The sequence below is a fragment of the Cheilinus undulatus genome, linkage group 4 (assembly GCF_018320785.1).
Source record: "Cheilinus undulatus linkage group 4, ASM1832078v1, whole genome shotgun sequence".
Lineage (NCBI taxonomy): Eukaryota > Metazoa > Chordata > Actinopteri > Labriformes > Labridae > Cheilinus > Cheilinus undulatus.
In genome coordinates this window covers 11506740-11522173 of record NC_054868.1, presented here as the reverse complement: position 1 = coordinate 11522173, position 15434 = coordinate 11506740, and the positions used below count along the sequence as shown (strand labels likewise).

The 15434-nt window shown below is 37.7% G+C and overlaps 1 protein-coding gene across 1 annotated transcript; it reads right to left on the bottom strand.

Moving 5' to 3' along the window:
• Positions 1–8952: 8952 nt before the first annotated feature.
• Positions 8953–15033, bottom strand: LOC121508718 (perforin-1-like). Its single transcript, XM_041785746.1, has 3 exons — positions 14919–15033; positions 10455–10990; positions 8953–10339 (listed from the first exon to the last, which is right to left on the bottom strand). Exons 2-3 carry the CDS (start codon positions 10988–10990, stop codon positions 9154–9156), a joined length of 1722 nt encoding a protein of 573 aa, XP_041641680.1. The 5' UTR covers positions 14919–15033; the 3' UTR covers positions 8953–9153.
• Positions 15034–15434: the final 401 nt, after the last annotated feature.

Sequence of the window (15434 nt, the reverse complement as noted above, 5' to 3'; positions counted from 1 at the left end):
TTAACATTTTCATATAACATTATAGTCATTATGGCCTTTAGAAAAATGATTTTTTTAGGGAGGTGGGGTAGTGCACTATGGTAGAATGGAATGGAGTGGAATAGTAGAACAGAATGGAACGGAAAGTATAATGGAATGGAATGGAATAGAATGGAATTTATAATGGAATGAAATGGTAGAATGGAATGGAATGGTAGAATAGAATGGAATGGAATGGTAGAATAGAATGGAATGGAATGGTAGAATAGAATGGAATGGAAAGTAAAATGGAATGGAATGGTGGAATAAAATGGTGGAAAGTAAATTGGAATGGAATGGTAGAAGGGAATCAAATCAATTAAATATAAACAGGTTTGTCAAATCACAGGGTGCTCTAATCTGTTTTAGATAGGAAGAAGCCAAGAGCCTACAAGAGGTGGATGAACCAATTTTGTGTTCTCACCATTGTTGCAATCAAAATTATGCCATTGGATTACATTTATTCAGGGAAAAAAGAATGTGAAAGAACAATTTGTGTGAAAAACGAATTGCATCCTAAACCTAAAAACTGGTTGTGCTGTCCTGCAAGCCAGAATTAGTGATAACTGGCAATGAGTCTTTCACATCACAGTGGAGGAATTTTGGCCCAATCTTCTTTGCAGAATTGTTTTAATTCAGTCATATTGAAGGGTTTTCCAGCATAAATGGTCTGTTTCAGGCCATGCCACAACATCTCAATCAAATCTACAAAACCTTCATTTTGTGTTTTTTAAAGCCATTCTGACTGGCTGGTGTGTTTCAGATCATTGTCCTGCTGCCTAACCCAAGAGCACGTGAGCTTGAGGTCACAAACTGATGGCCGCACATTCTCCTTCAGTATTTTCTAGTAGAGAGCAGAATCCATGGTTCCATCAATCACGGCAAGTTGTCCAGGTCCTGTAACAGTAAATGATGAAATGCTGTGTTGGTTTTATGTTTGATGTAACAAAAAGTTCAGCTTTTGTCTCGTCTTCTGTGGCCTCCTGGATGAGTCCTCAGTGCACTCTTAGAGAAATTTTGGTAGGCCAGCCACTCCTGAAAAGGTTTGAAGATTTCTGCATTTGTGGATAAGGGATCTCACTATGGTTGGTTGGAGTCCTGAGGCCTCAGAAATAGATTGTAACCTTTTCCTGACTGATAGATGCTAATGACTTTGTTTCTCATCTTTTCTTGAATTTTTTTAGATTATAGCATGATGAGTAATTTTGAGATCATTAAGCTTGTTTGGCCTTTTAATGAAAGCATCATTTAGAAACTGGGTAGAACTTTATTTTAGTGGCCCCTGATGACTAAGTGATTTTGTGGTAATAAATGTAATCATCTTGTTATTTCTCAAGAATAAGGTGACGATTACCAAGAAATAAAGTGGCAGTTTGCCAGTTTTATTTTACCATGCAATTTCTGAAAAATGAGATGATAATTTTCTATATAAGTTGTTTAATAGTTCCTATGTAGTTTCTTTATTTTGGCCCACTAAATTAAAGTAAGTCCTTAAATAATTTTCAAGTAATGTGTAGTGTTATGGTAAAATTTTACCTAAATACTAGCGAACTGCACAACATTATAAGGGATCACTTGATAATTAATACACTACTGCTTAGTAAAGGCTTAACGTTTTATTTATTTGGTAATTCTTGGTAAAATGCCATCCTATTGAAAGGTAATAACTACCCTATTCTTGAAATCATTAGATAATTACCACTCATTACTATAAACTGACTAGTTAATTAGGGTCCAGGGCTACCAAAAACTGCATTTTGTATTCTCTCAGGTTATCTTTGTCTTATATTTAAATTTGATGATGATTTAAGTGTGACAAAAAGGCAAATAGGAAATGATGAAGAGGACAGATACTCTCCACAGCATTGTACTGCATGTTTACAGTCAATACTCCTTTATAGTTTCATATTAATGCCAAGTGTTTCCATATGACAACTGATAAAATCACAGGGTTCATGTTAAATTCATGCTGCTTCTGTATACAACTGAAAGATTTGATGACCAAATCAAAGCATTCCAAGTAAAACATTATTTCTTGTACAGTATCCAGTAATTATCCTGTTCAATAAACAGTTTAATATGTTGGGGGATGAAAATGGACATTTTAAGTCACATATAGACCGGAAAAGAAGGAAAAGATATTCTTCAACAGGGATGTGTCCTCAGCACCTGTTTGGTTAGGTTCCTGCACGTCACAACAGCATATAAGAAAATGATGAAAAAGAATAACCTAATTAGGTCTGTGGAAAATTAAATAAGAAAACAGTTTGACTGTTTGTGTTGAGTAGACAAAGTGGGAAATACGCAAGAGATCAAATGAGAGTGGAGTCACCTCACCCTCACCGCTTCACCAACACCTTTAACATGTCTGTGATTAAAGAGGAGCCACAGAACACCTGGCCCATAACACAGAAGAAGTCATACACAGCATGTTTTCTTTTTCACTGACATTAAGTCGACATTATTCAGGTTTAAATGCTCCTGTGCACATTAAAGGGGTGGGCTGGGGGATAATGGGTACATTTAATCCAGACATTATGTCCTTATATCTGTGTTCATAACATGAAGATGTGCTCCCCCTGCTGGTGCTCATCCTGTACTGCACTCAAACCTCCATCACTTGAAATGTTTTGAAAGCTGCAATTCATATTGCTGCCACAGAGGGGCGCCAGTTTCACTTCAAATAACTAGAAATATGAGACCATGCTTGCAGATGTTTATCACAGACACTTTATTGTGCAAAAAAATAATGATTTATTATTTCTGCAGTTGAATCAAGTGTTTAAATATTATATAGGGTAAAGATTACTTTTCTGTTTATTGGCAGAAAAGTCTTGTAGCCTCAATCATTAGATATACTGAATACAAAGCCTTAAAGAACACATTAAAGCTATTTTATCTGTATTTGTCAGTTTTCTCTGTTTATCAGCTCTCGTCTGTCTTTGTCTTCTCCCTTCTGTCAAAACTGAAGTTTCTGAAGTGAATGTGTGACACGAGGGAATTGATGTATCCACCGTCTATTTATAACAGAGAGAGCAGGTGTGCTGCTACAGACGCAAAGTGATTGGTTGGGATCATCAGAGGACTTTTCTGTGTCCTATGAAAACATACATAGAGGCAAACATACATAAACTAGAACCTTTTTTTTATCGGTGCAGGTGCATGAATGCATGCCCATGTGTATAAGGCACCAGTGCATTCCCTGCATGCCTGCATAAGAACAATAAAAAACACTCAGCTCTTGCCGCTGGCACCCACACATCTACATCCAAGAAAGTCAAACACATTTCCAAGAGTTTTCAAGTGGAAAGCGAGGCAAGATGCTCTTCACAATATCAGCATCATCTCCCCTGAGAGTAAAGCAGGTCCACACCCACAACCATCACCACTCTGCAGCAGCTCATGCTACTGAGTAAAAATGCTTCAGAGACTGTTTGTAAGGAACTATTTAGACCACCACCTGTGACCTTGTTTTTATTCATCAAACAGTAAGGCCAGAGTAGTGAGAAAGCAGGCAGTTGGTAGCAAAGGCATGCCTGTAGTGTCAGAAGAACCTGCTCCTGCAGCATCAGAAACAGAATTTCAAAGGAATCATACTGTGTTGACCACTCAGTGGAAGATAACTTTGTTTGCTCATGCATTTTACCGTTATTTGCATTTTCCTTTAAAGACTGAAAGCAGCGCTGCAACCACAGAAAAGGAAGCTGACAGTCAATAATAATTTACTTTCATCAAAATACAGTGCCTGATGTTTCAATTGAATATGTCTCTCATTAATCTACACTGCACTGAAAAACAGAATTTTAGAGATTTTTGCAAATTTATCAAAGATAAAAACTGAAATATCACATTGACATAAATAGTTCCTTTGCAAAAACACTTGAAATTTAGCTTGGCAGACCCTCATCTTTCCTGATCCTTGCTGAGATGTGTGTACACACACCTCTCTATAGAAGGCCTCACAGCCTCTCTTTATTTAATGAATACACATATTAGGTCACCTGTAATCACACTTTTCAGGTAACATTTTATATTCAGATATTTTATCATACAGCATGTTTCAGCATGTTGACTTGCTGTAGTCTTCTGGACCACTAAAGGAGCTTTTGTGTAACATGTCCTATTCATTCTGACATTCTGTTTAGTCATTCACATTAATGGCAGAGGCTAGCATTGTGGCTGTATGGAAATCTTTTTGTTCTTTTTCTTAAGCTGAAGATAATATATTTTGAGGAGAATACTGAGCAGGAGAGGAGCAAATCTGCATATGCAAAGTTATCAAAGCTGTATAACAATGCCCAAGGCTTATTCTTAATGCAGCTAATAATAAAGAAAACAAGTCAATTAAGAGCAGTGCACTAAAAGTGGTAGCAAATCTGTGAGGTAGGGTTGATTCTGATTTTGTTTTCCTTGTGGAGAAAGTACATTTTTATTCACTGAACATGAGGAAGTTGTGTTATGAGATCAAAATATTGTCATCCTTCTTCCTCTTAACAGCCACACGTCACTTTCTGCAAAACTTTGCTTGGAAACTATGAGCTTAACATGCATGATTCTTTTACACTGTGCTACTTGGTCCTTTGATTTAAATTTGTGAGGAGAAAAATCTTTATCTTTTAATAATGCTAACACAACCTGCAGTCCACAATGATTTAATAAATTGTCCAGAAGATGGTGCCATTGACTTGACTACAGAAATGACATTTCAGAAGAAACTTCAAAATAACTTAGAACAAAAACTAATGAAATTTGTGTTTGGTAGATTATTTCTTTGTTGAAACAATGCTTCTTGGTAATAAATCTTATACCATTGGAGAGCCTGTTTATTACCCTTTTAAATGGTGCCACATTTGCAAGGAACATGCATTTGTGGGATGAGCAGCGGAGCTGAGTATGTGGGTTGCGCCCATGAAAAAATTTGCCTAATCTTCTCTGCCAATGCCAAACAGCTTATTTTGCTGTTCCTATTGACTCTTATTTTGAGCTTCTGGTACCCCAGGTGACAGGTGACAAGGAAAAACCTAATTTTACCAGAAGGTTCATACAATGCTCCTAAAGGGACTTACAGTGCTGTAAAAAAAGAAAAGTAGTTGATTCCTTCCTGATTTTTCTTTTTTTTTTCATATTTGTTACACTTAAGTGTTTGAGATCGTCTAACAATTTTTAATATTAGACAAAGGTAACCTGAGTAAATACAAAATTCAGTTTTGACTGATAATTTTATTTATTAAGGAAAAAAGGAATCCAAATCCAAACCTTTGTGAAAAAGCAATCACCACCCTTGTTAAATCATGAAGTTTTGGAAAGTTGATTTTCAACTTCACTAGCCATACACAGGCCTGATTACGGCCAGGCTTGTCGAGTCGAGAAATCCCTTAAACAGAACCTGTCTGACTGTATAGTAGGCTACAAGATCTCAAAAAGCTACACATCATATAGAGACAGACAACCAGGCACGCTCACACTCACACCTTCAGCCAATTTAGTCACCAATTAACCTAATGAGCATGTTTTTGGTGGTGGGAGGAAACCGGAGTACCTGGAGAGAACCCACGCATGCACAGGTAGAACATGCAAACTCTGATTGGGACTTTCTTGCAGTGAGGCAACAGCGCTAACCCCTGTGCTGCCGTGCAGCCCAACCCATCTGAACCAAAGAGCCAAATTGTTGAAAAATTGTCTTTGCAAGAGCCACAATCTAAATGGTGCAAAGTCGCCAAAATGGGTTAAAGTGGCAATGAAAATAAGTGAAAGGTCGCCAAAATGGTCAAAAACAGCAAAAAAGTGGCAAAAAATGAGGGGAAAAAAGGCAAAATAGGCATACAGTGGGGAAAACTGAGTTAAAAGTGGCAAAAATGGATGCAAAGTCTCAATAATTAAGTTACAGGTGGTCAGAAAAGTGCAAAAAAATAGTGAAAAGTGACTAAAATGGGTGGGTAATAAAGGTGGGAACGATGGGGGACAATGGAATTTAATGGCAAAAGGCAGTTTGAATGGGCGAAAAATTGCAAAGAAGCAGAATAAAAGTGGCTAAAGCTGATGAAAAAGGGCAAAAATGGGATAAAAAGTGGCAATAATGGTCAAAAAGTTGCTACAAGAAGTGGTAAAAATGGGTTAAAAGCAGCAGAAACTGATTTTAAAAAAGTGGCAAAAATGTAAAAAAAAAAAAAAAAGGGACAAAACTGCAAATAAGGCCAAGAGAAAAAACAAAGGTTGACAATTAAGTTTGACCATTAAAACCTACCATATAAGTCAGGGAAACAAACTGATTAATGTGATAATTAATGGGTAATTTCTGAGGTCAAAGTTTCCATTTTTAAGGTTTTCTGGGAAATGTTATTTCAAATTAAGACATAAAAGAGCCACAAATCATCACAAAAGAGCCACATGTGGCTCAAGAGCCACGTGTTGAGTATCACTGGTGTAGAGTGAAGACAGCTGTGATGTTTAAAGGGAGCAAAATGTTTCTGCCATCTCGTCTGACAGTTAGCTGAGTCATCATGAAACAGATTGAAACAATAAGTGTGTTGACTTAAATTTTTTTTTTAATTGGGGAGAAAATCATAGGTTACAATTTTAAGTTTTCAAATGACTGAATGCCAGTCTTTCAGGTCAGTTACGGCTTTATTGATTCAGAAAGGCCCAAGATAAATAATGTGTTGTTTTTTTCTTTTTATTGTAGCTCTAGTGCCCCACACACCCCTTTATTTTAGATGTGCTTTATTTCCTTTATAATTGTGCTTCACTTCCTTTATCATTTGTGTTTTCTGTTCCTCATTCTGCAGCACGTTTTATCACTCCTGTGGGTGCAACGTGCATCTTCTTCAAAAACAATGATTTCCCCCCGATAATGTGCTTTTCATGGTAGCACACTGCAGGCTATTACCACTTCTCTCCTTTCAGTTTGAGTAAATGGTGAACTGAAAGTGATTTTAATGACCCCAGGAAAAACATACTGTAGGTCTATATCCAACAAATTCATCAGTAATACTTTATTAAGGAGTAAACAACTGAGGTAATTATGTTACCATTACCAAAGTTCTCATGACTCTTTACAAAGAGGGCTGGTCTAGACCGTACTCTCTGATGTGGCCTATTAAGATAATCAGCATTAATCAGCATGAGCTCAGCACTAGCAGTATTTGGCCCCCTTAGAGTGATGACAAATACCTTCCTTTTAAGAGGGCAGAACCAGACTCATGTTGAAAGCCATCTACTGAAGCCACACAGGGGTTGAAAAAGGCTAGTGCACGCACACACACCCACACACACACACAAATCCAAGAAAAAACCTCTGTCGAATCATCTGTCTAATCATGATTTCAACTTGCAAATATTATGTTGACTACCTCACAGCTGACAGAGCTCCATTCTGCCCCTGGATTTTTTCAGCACTTGACCTCATCACACATGACCTCCATCATGCTGCTTGTTTTTGTTTTTATTGTTTTGAATAAGTGTTAAATAATGAAAAAGAAATCCCAATCATGTGCTAAATTCATATTCATAATTTAACATTTGCAGTTAAGATCAACACTGCATGTTTAAATTGATACTCAACTATATTTAGGACATGTATTTGTGCATATTATTTAATTCTGAGGTATGGCTGTAAGATAATGAGACTGCACTTATGAGGATAAAACCACATGGTTCATGGTCACATTGAGTGTAATTGTTAAAAGTTGGGTATTCATGCACAACTGCTGTGAATTTCCAAAAAGTGTCATCTTTAGTTCACTGCTGGTTACTGATTGAAGTGCACTTGTTTTTCCTAAGGAAAGTGATCAGCTTAAAAGTTGAGCAACCCCTTAACTTGAAATTTTTGGTGATATTGAACAAAACAGCAGTCGAATCTTCCCGTTCATTAGCTGAGGTGAATGGGGAACACTGCGTGGTCACTCTGACTGAGCTAGAGATGCTGTGTGGAGATGGGACAAAGTTCCAGGAGGGCAAACATCACTGCATCCTTCACTGACCTGGGCTTTTAAAAGAGTGGCTAAATGTTAGCCTTACCTTAGTGCCAAACACATAAAAAAAACACGTAAATTTCTAACTGAAATGTTTCCGTAATCCTTGCCAAATGCTATCAAATGCATCAAACATAACAAGAATGAAAAAAGTAAAGAAATTGTCAGTATTTAAAAAATAAAAAACAAGTAATGTCATTCGATTGAGGTGTATTGGCCAGAAGTTTTTTTTTTGGGGTATAGCTTGTGTGATTAAGTTGAAAAAGAGCTGGAGGAAATTATGTAGGTAACAGTTTATTTAAAGGGATATCCGTAAATCTGGCATAAAACTGTCAAAATCGTGACATGACACCTGTCGCCAAGATAAATGAGGCTTTATGAATGCTTATGAATGCTGTCATTAAGTGTAATGTGGTCAGTTATGTTACCACGAAAGTGAAGCTGACATTGTTTTATTTGTTTTTACTTCTTTGTACAGTAAAATAAGGCTGTAGCTGTCTTAGCCTTACAGCAAGACAGGAGACAATAGGGGGGAGTGGGGTAAGATCCAGTCTTTACTTATGTCGCTCCTCAGAAAAGGAAAAAAACCCCTGCAGAGCAGCAAGACAGAGCGCTGAGTACACTGGAAACTTCCAGTAAATTTAATAACAACATTCATAAACGTTCATAAAGTCTCCTTCATGTGAATGACTGGTGTCATGTCTGTCTTATGCACACACTTATAAATAAAGTGTTACCATGATGTCACAGAAATGAATGACATTTATGCTGAAACAGTGAAAACAGGGTGGGTCAAATTAGGCCAATAATACAAGAGGTATAAAATAACAAATCAAGAAGATAACATCACGTTGAATGACCTAAAGAATACAAACTCTGTTAATTATTATTATTATTTAATAATTCATGCTTTTTATGGTTTGATAACTATTAATAAAATCAAACGGACAGTTTTTTTTTTGTCTTTGTTGATGCTTTATTGGCAGATTTGGAGAATGACAGGACTGAAGCAGTAAAAAGTGGATTATTACAAACACCATTGCTCTCAAACACAAGCTGTGATAATATCTGAGATCAGAAGCCAAACAAAAAGTAATATTAATAATAGAAGGAGAATGCTTTATAGGAAATGCAAGGTCATTGTGAATTCAAATCTCTTCTTTCATCACAGTGTCACATCAACGGCAACCTCAGCCTGACTGACTTTTGTCTTCGCCATCTCCTCACCAAAGACGCCATTTCTGGAGTAGAAGACGTTTGCAAGAGAAGAACTCATGGGGGTGGGTGTGTACTCCTGACACTGGCTACCACTGAGACTTCCTGCACACTCTACTATGTAGGAGAAGTAGAATGTACCGTGTCTAAACATGCAAGAATCGCTCACCTTCCCTTTATGCAGCTCAAACGAACACTTGCCAAGCAGATCGCTGTTCCAGTAACTATCCTTATCATACACAGAGAACATCAGCCTGTTTTTCATGTTGATGGTGATCGGCCCAAATTCAAACTTCTCCGGCCACGTAGGGTTATCATTGTTATGTATGATGACTGTACGCTTAATCTGATCACCATACTTCACCTCGACCGAGCCGTCTGTCTTTGTCACCCTATCACCGTACAGACCATTTGCACTGAGCTTGAACACCTTCAGCGTGGCTAGACCTTTCCCTGCAGGGCAGCAGTTTGACTTGATATACTGATTACTGTTACAAACACAAGCACAAGGATCCCTTCTGTTTGACCTGTGCCCTATCTGACAGGTTTCTGAGCATTTCCTGAACACTGCATTTTTCTTGATGTACGTCTCCACCTCACGCTTGAGGCCGACCCTGGCAGTGTGACTGGTGGGCAGTAGGGTGTGCAGAGGCTGTAAGTTGTATCGAACAACATCAGGCGTGGTTTTCAGGGAGCTAAGCCAGCTCTTATAGACGGAGGGTTGAGATTGCTCTTCAAAGAGGAAATCAGCCTCATTCATGTTTCCTCCAGTGACCTCAGTATGGCGCTCATTGAACGTGGTGCTAAAACTCTGGCTACGGCCTAACTTCTTCTTCTTTGCCTCACAGTGTTTGATCATAGCCTCAACCTTGGCACTGCTCGCAAAGCTAGCAGAGGCCTCAACTGACAAACAGTCACTGACTTCAGTCATTGACAGTCCACTCATGGTTGCCTGGCATGTCCTGACAGCAGTGGTGGCTTTATTTCCTCCTAGGGACACCTGTGTGATGTAATGTGTGCCATATGTGTCGATGATTCTGCGATACGCTGGCTCAGTTTGGGGTGAATACGGCTGAAGGGAATCCACAGCTGATTTAAAGTCTGGACTCAAGGGAGGATTTGATTTCATTCTGTAGCTGTGAAGTATAAGAAGTGCATTGATTAATTTGAATCTGTCAGTCCAATTCAAATTCTGCAGAGCTCTCAACAGTCATGGGCACAACGCATTTTGGAACAAAGAAATTTACTCACCGGTAGAAGCTGCAGTGGACAGAATGGCTCAAAAACGAGTAGTGGTCTTGTTTCGACTTCTGAGTGGCGAAGGAAGATTCTCTGGAATGGGATCCGCCAAAACCAACCCCGAGAGTGACAGAAGGGTCCACAGGAATGTCAAGGCCGATTTTCCAGTCATTAGACACTGACGATGTGGAATCATTGACCAAAGATTCAGCTGAGTTATGCACTGTACTGGAGACCTTCGTGCTGCACTTCGGGAGGGTTCTCCAGTCCTCCACGGCTACTGGCACCTTCTGGATCTCTCCGTTCAAGTGGGCGTTTCTGTACAGCTTGCAGGTACTATTGACAGGCTTCCAGGTTTCAGTGTCGATGACATATGCACCTTTCCTCTCCATTGTGACGATGTCGAAACCTTCTCCACCAAGGTTATAACCGGGGACAAAGTGGGCCTTTTCACACTGCTGTGGTGTACCAGGGAAGCCAACACGGGACGGGAAGCACTGAGGACAGCATGCCCAGCACAGGAGCATGACAAGCCACAGCTCTGCCATCTGTAGGGAGAAGTTTAACAATTAGACAAGCCAAAATGTAGCGTTAGAAATCATCCAACACTAAAGTTTACACTTCAATATAAACAGGATGGACTTAGGTTAACAACAAAAAAAAATGAATGTCAGCTTCACCACAGTTTTACAAAGTTTTCTTGTCTGCTGATGGCAAGCTCTGCTATGAAGCTTACAGTTAGATTTATTGATGAAGAACAAGGAGGAGGTGTAAATATCTCACATTTTGCCTTTTGCACACACCATCAGGCTAAAGATGAGAGATAAAGGTGAACATCTTGTGTTACATCAAGTGGATTAAAATGTATGATCATTCTATATTTGTATAGTACCAATTCATCACCAATGTTATCTCAAGACTCTTTCCAAAGAGGGTAGGTCTAGACAGTACTCTCTGTTATGTTATTTATTTAAACCCAACATTAATCCTTCATGGGCTCAGTATTGAGCAACACTTAAAGTCCCTGTTAAGTGAGAAAAAAATGTGTAATAAAGTTTTTTGTTCGACTGGCCACTGCCTAATAAACCATCAGGACAAATTTCAGTCATGAAAACATCTCTAAGTTTATAAAATTAAGCTTCAAAATCATGAAAATGAGGCAGTAATATCTGCTCTAGGATGATGTGGGCGTGGCGGTTGAATGAGTCAAAACCACGTCCCCTCACAAGAAATATTATCCTCTCAAAAAAATGCGTCAACCTGAATGGAGAATTTATCTGCCAGGGCGGAGCTGGGGTTGCAATTATTAGGGGCTTAAGCCCAGACTAGGAGGGTCATGGGGTTAAGCCCAGTGAGATTTTTCTAATTAACAGACGCTACTGGCCAGTGACTCACCAACAAAGGTGACCTTGGTCGGACAAAAGCTTTTCGACCAAACATTCAACCAATCGGACAGGGTTAGCTCAAATATGCCAGTGGATATCAATTTTTAACAAATTTTTGAATAGTTGTACCAGTTCGTTAAATTAGCCTAAAACGGCTAAACTATGAAAAAAAAAAAAAAAAAAAAAGAAAGAAAAAAAATTGTTCCTTCAGAAAAAAACTGCCCCATTGAAAACCAATGAAAATGCCATTTTTGATCCCAGATTTATCTTAATTTTAACTAATGCATTCCTTAATCTTAAGATTTAATTTTGTACTACTGGCCTTCAGCTTTTAATTTTTATGTTAGTTAACCAGATGCTGCTACTTTTTCCCCATCCTAAGCATGCAACAAAATCTCATATTTTTACTGTTCTCTAAAAGGGTACATTGCTGCTGAAATGTTAGTGTGTGCCACTTTTGATGTTGGATAATTGTGTGTGTGTGTGTCTCTGTGTGGGTGTGTGCAGGGGTGGGTTGGTGTGTGTGTGTGTGTCTGTGTGTGTCTCTTTCATGTCCAGCTACACACATTATTATTATTCAATAATAAAAAACAAGTTACAGGAGTTTACAGCAGTAAGTTTTTTTCAATGAAAAAACAGTGGGGTTATGAAACCATACTGGCATTTAACAGGTCAAAATTTCTAAAATAGGGGAGCAGATGGCCTAGCGGTCTACAGCACTACCCATGTACACGGGCGACCCGGATTCAAATCTGGCCCATGGCCCTTTGCCTCATGTCTTTCCCCACTCTCTCCCATTTTCAGCTCTGTCCTCGGTCCTCCTCCGTTCAAAATAAAGGCATGAACAGTGCAAAAATAAATCTTTAAATAAAAAGAATAAAATCAAATAAAATTTCCATAATATCATTATTATTTGATATGTATATTTCAGACTGAAGTAGTTTAACAGGACTGCCCCTTTTAAAGTGGAAAAAATATTATGTATGATATTTTTACAGCAGTTTTGGGGAGGTGGCTGATTTCTGCCTGAAGGAACAAATGTATGAGTTTTTTCTTAAATCTGACACTACAGAAAAAAAATAAAAATCAATGAAAATCAATGTTGCTGCCAATCATTATCCCATCTCAGAACCTTATAAACAAAATAAGCAAATACTAATTGAAATTTATTTTTTGCAAATTATTTAAATTTGAGTTATTTTTCCATGAAAAAACAGTGGGAGGTTATGGAACCATGCCGACATTTAAAGGGTTAAAATTTCCAAAATAAAATAATTATTTCATACAAATATTTCAGGCTGAAGTAGTTTAACGAGATTGATTCTTTTAAAGCGGAAAAAAATATTATTTGTATCATATTTTTACAGCAGTTTTGGGGAGGTGGCTGATTTCTGCCTGAAGGAACAAATGTGTGAGTTTTTTCTTAAATCTGACACTACAGAAAAAATGAAAAATCAATGAAAATCAATGTTGCTGCCAATCATTATTCTATCTCAGGACCTAATGAGAAAAATAAGCAAATACTAATTGAAATGTATTTTATGGAAATCATTTTAGTTTCTAGGTTTTTTCAATGAAAAAAACAGTGGGGTTATGGAACCGTGCTGGCATTGAAAGGGTTATAATTTCCAAAACGTAACTATTATTTGATATGTATATTTCAGGCTGTAGTAGTTGAACAGCCTGACTCTTTTAAAGTGTAAAAAACATTAATGAATTATATTTTTACAGCAGTTTTGGGGAGGTGGCTGATTTCTGCCCGAAGGAACAAATGTGTGAGTTTTTTCTTGAATCTGACACTACAGAAAAAAATAAAACTCAATGCAAATCAATGTTGCTGCCAATCATTATCCCATCTCAGGACCTAAAGAGAAAAAATAAGCAAATACTAATTTAAATGTATTTATGGAAATTATTTCAGTTTTTAGGTTTTTTCAAAGACAAAAAAGTGGGGTTATGGAGCCATCCTGGCCTTTAAAGGGTTATAATTTCCATATTATAATTATTATTTGATATGTATATTTCAGGCTGAAGTAGTTTAACAAGACTGCCCCTTTTAATGTGGAAAAAATATTAATATATCACATTTTTACAGCAGTTTTGGGGAGGTGGCTGATTTCTCCCCGAAAGAACAAATGTATGAGTTTTTTCTTAAATCTGACACTACAGAAAAAATGAAAATGCATGAAAATCAATGTTGCTGCCAATCATTATCCCATCTCAGGACCTTATACACAAAATAAGCAAGTACTAATTAAAATGTATTTTTGTAAATTATTTAAATTTTTGTTATTTTTTAATGAAAAAATAGTGGGAGGTTATGGAATCGTGCTGACATTTAAAGGGTTAACATTTCCAAAATATAATAATTATTTGCGACATATATTTCAGGCTGAAGTAGTTTAACAAGATTGATTCTTTTAAAGCGGAAAAAAAATCTATTTGTATCATATTTTTACAGCAGTTTTGGGGAGGTGGCTGATTTCTGCCCAAAGGAACAAATGTGTGAGGTTTTTTTTCTTAAATCTGACACTACAGAAAAAAGCAAACATTTTAAAGAGCACAAAGAGGTGTTTTCTATCTGATTCTAACCACTCCAGTCCAGTCAGCTCACACTTAAGCAGAAACACAGTAAAGACCCATAAGTGAGTATGGGTATGAGTAAAAGTTTAATTTCCTCTCACAGACACAGATTTCACCAAATGTTAAAAGTTTGAGAGAGAGCGAGATTTTTCCCCAAAATAAGTGAGACTGTACTTAACATCTCTACTGTGCTCAGTGTGTGTGTGACAGACTGACCCAGGGTCAGCATAATAACTGCTGACAGGATCAGATCACTGTTAATCCAAAATATTCAGAACTCATAGAAAAACTCCAAGAAAGGAGTGTTGTCAGAAACGAGGAGGATGCATGTTTATTTTCCTCAGTTATTGCTCTGACTGGTTCATGTGGACCTGTCTATGTTTTTAGCTTTTAAGAGTGGTGAGTCTAACTGAAACGGCACGGATACAAGCAGAAACACGACGTGAACGAGCTGTGAGCTCAGACTGAATGAACGTGCTGTATGCTGGCTGTCTGAATCATACTGCACCTGTATTTTGACCGTCGGCTGTCCTCTCTGCTGAACTTTGGTTTTGCTACTGCAGCCTCGGTATTTAACAAAGATTGAATATTGACGAGAAGAGCACTCACTTCATCCCCAATTCATGCACAATAAATAACTTATCAGAGGAGGGCGTCGCTTTAAGACAAAAAGGGGTCGTGTCTTCTATGAAAACGTCCGGGGCTTAATTCCATGTAGCCAGCCCCCAACTCCACCAATGCTGTCTGCTTTGCTGCTCAAGCCACCAGAGAAACAATCACACTTTTGTCATGACAGAGACAGTTTAGAGCTAAGAAATCAAATTTTTTAATTTCTAATTCTGTTTCTGTGTTTTTGTTTTGTTTTGTTTTTGTTTTTTTTTTTTTGTTTGTTTGTTTGTTTTTAACACTTTAGGTATTTCTAAAATCTCTTTATTTTTGTTATGTGGGTATGTTTCTCCAGGGCGGGCTCTAGATATTTTGGCGCCCTAGGCAAAATTACAATTTATTATAATTTCTTAAACTG

What these genes read in the sequence shown, in the direction of transcription:
- LOC121508718 (XM_041785746.1), bottom strand. Translation starts at nt 10,990, where the DNA reads ATGGCAGAGCTGTGGCTTGTCATGCTCCTGTGCTGGGCATGCTGTCCT. An exon ending in GTCCACTGCAGCTTCTACCG is followed by an intron (nt 10,340 to 10,454) that starts GTGAGTAAATTT and finishes TATACTTCACAG; the next exon opens with CTACAGAATGAAATCAAATC.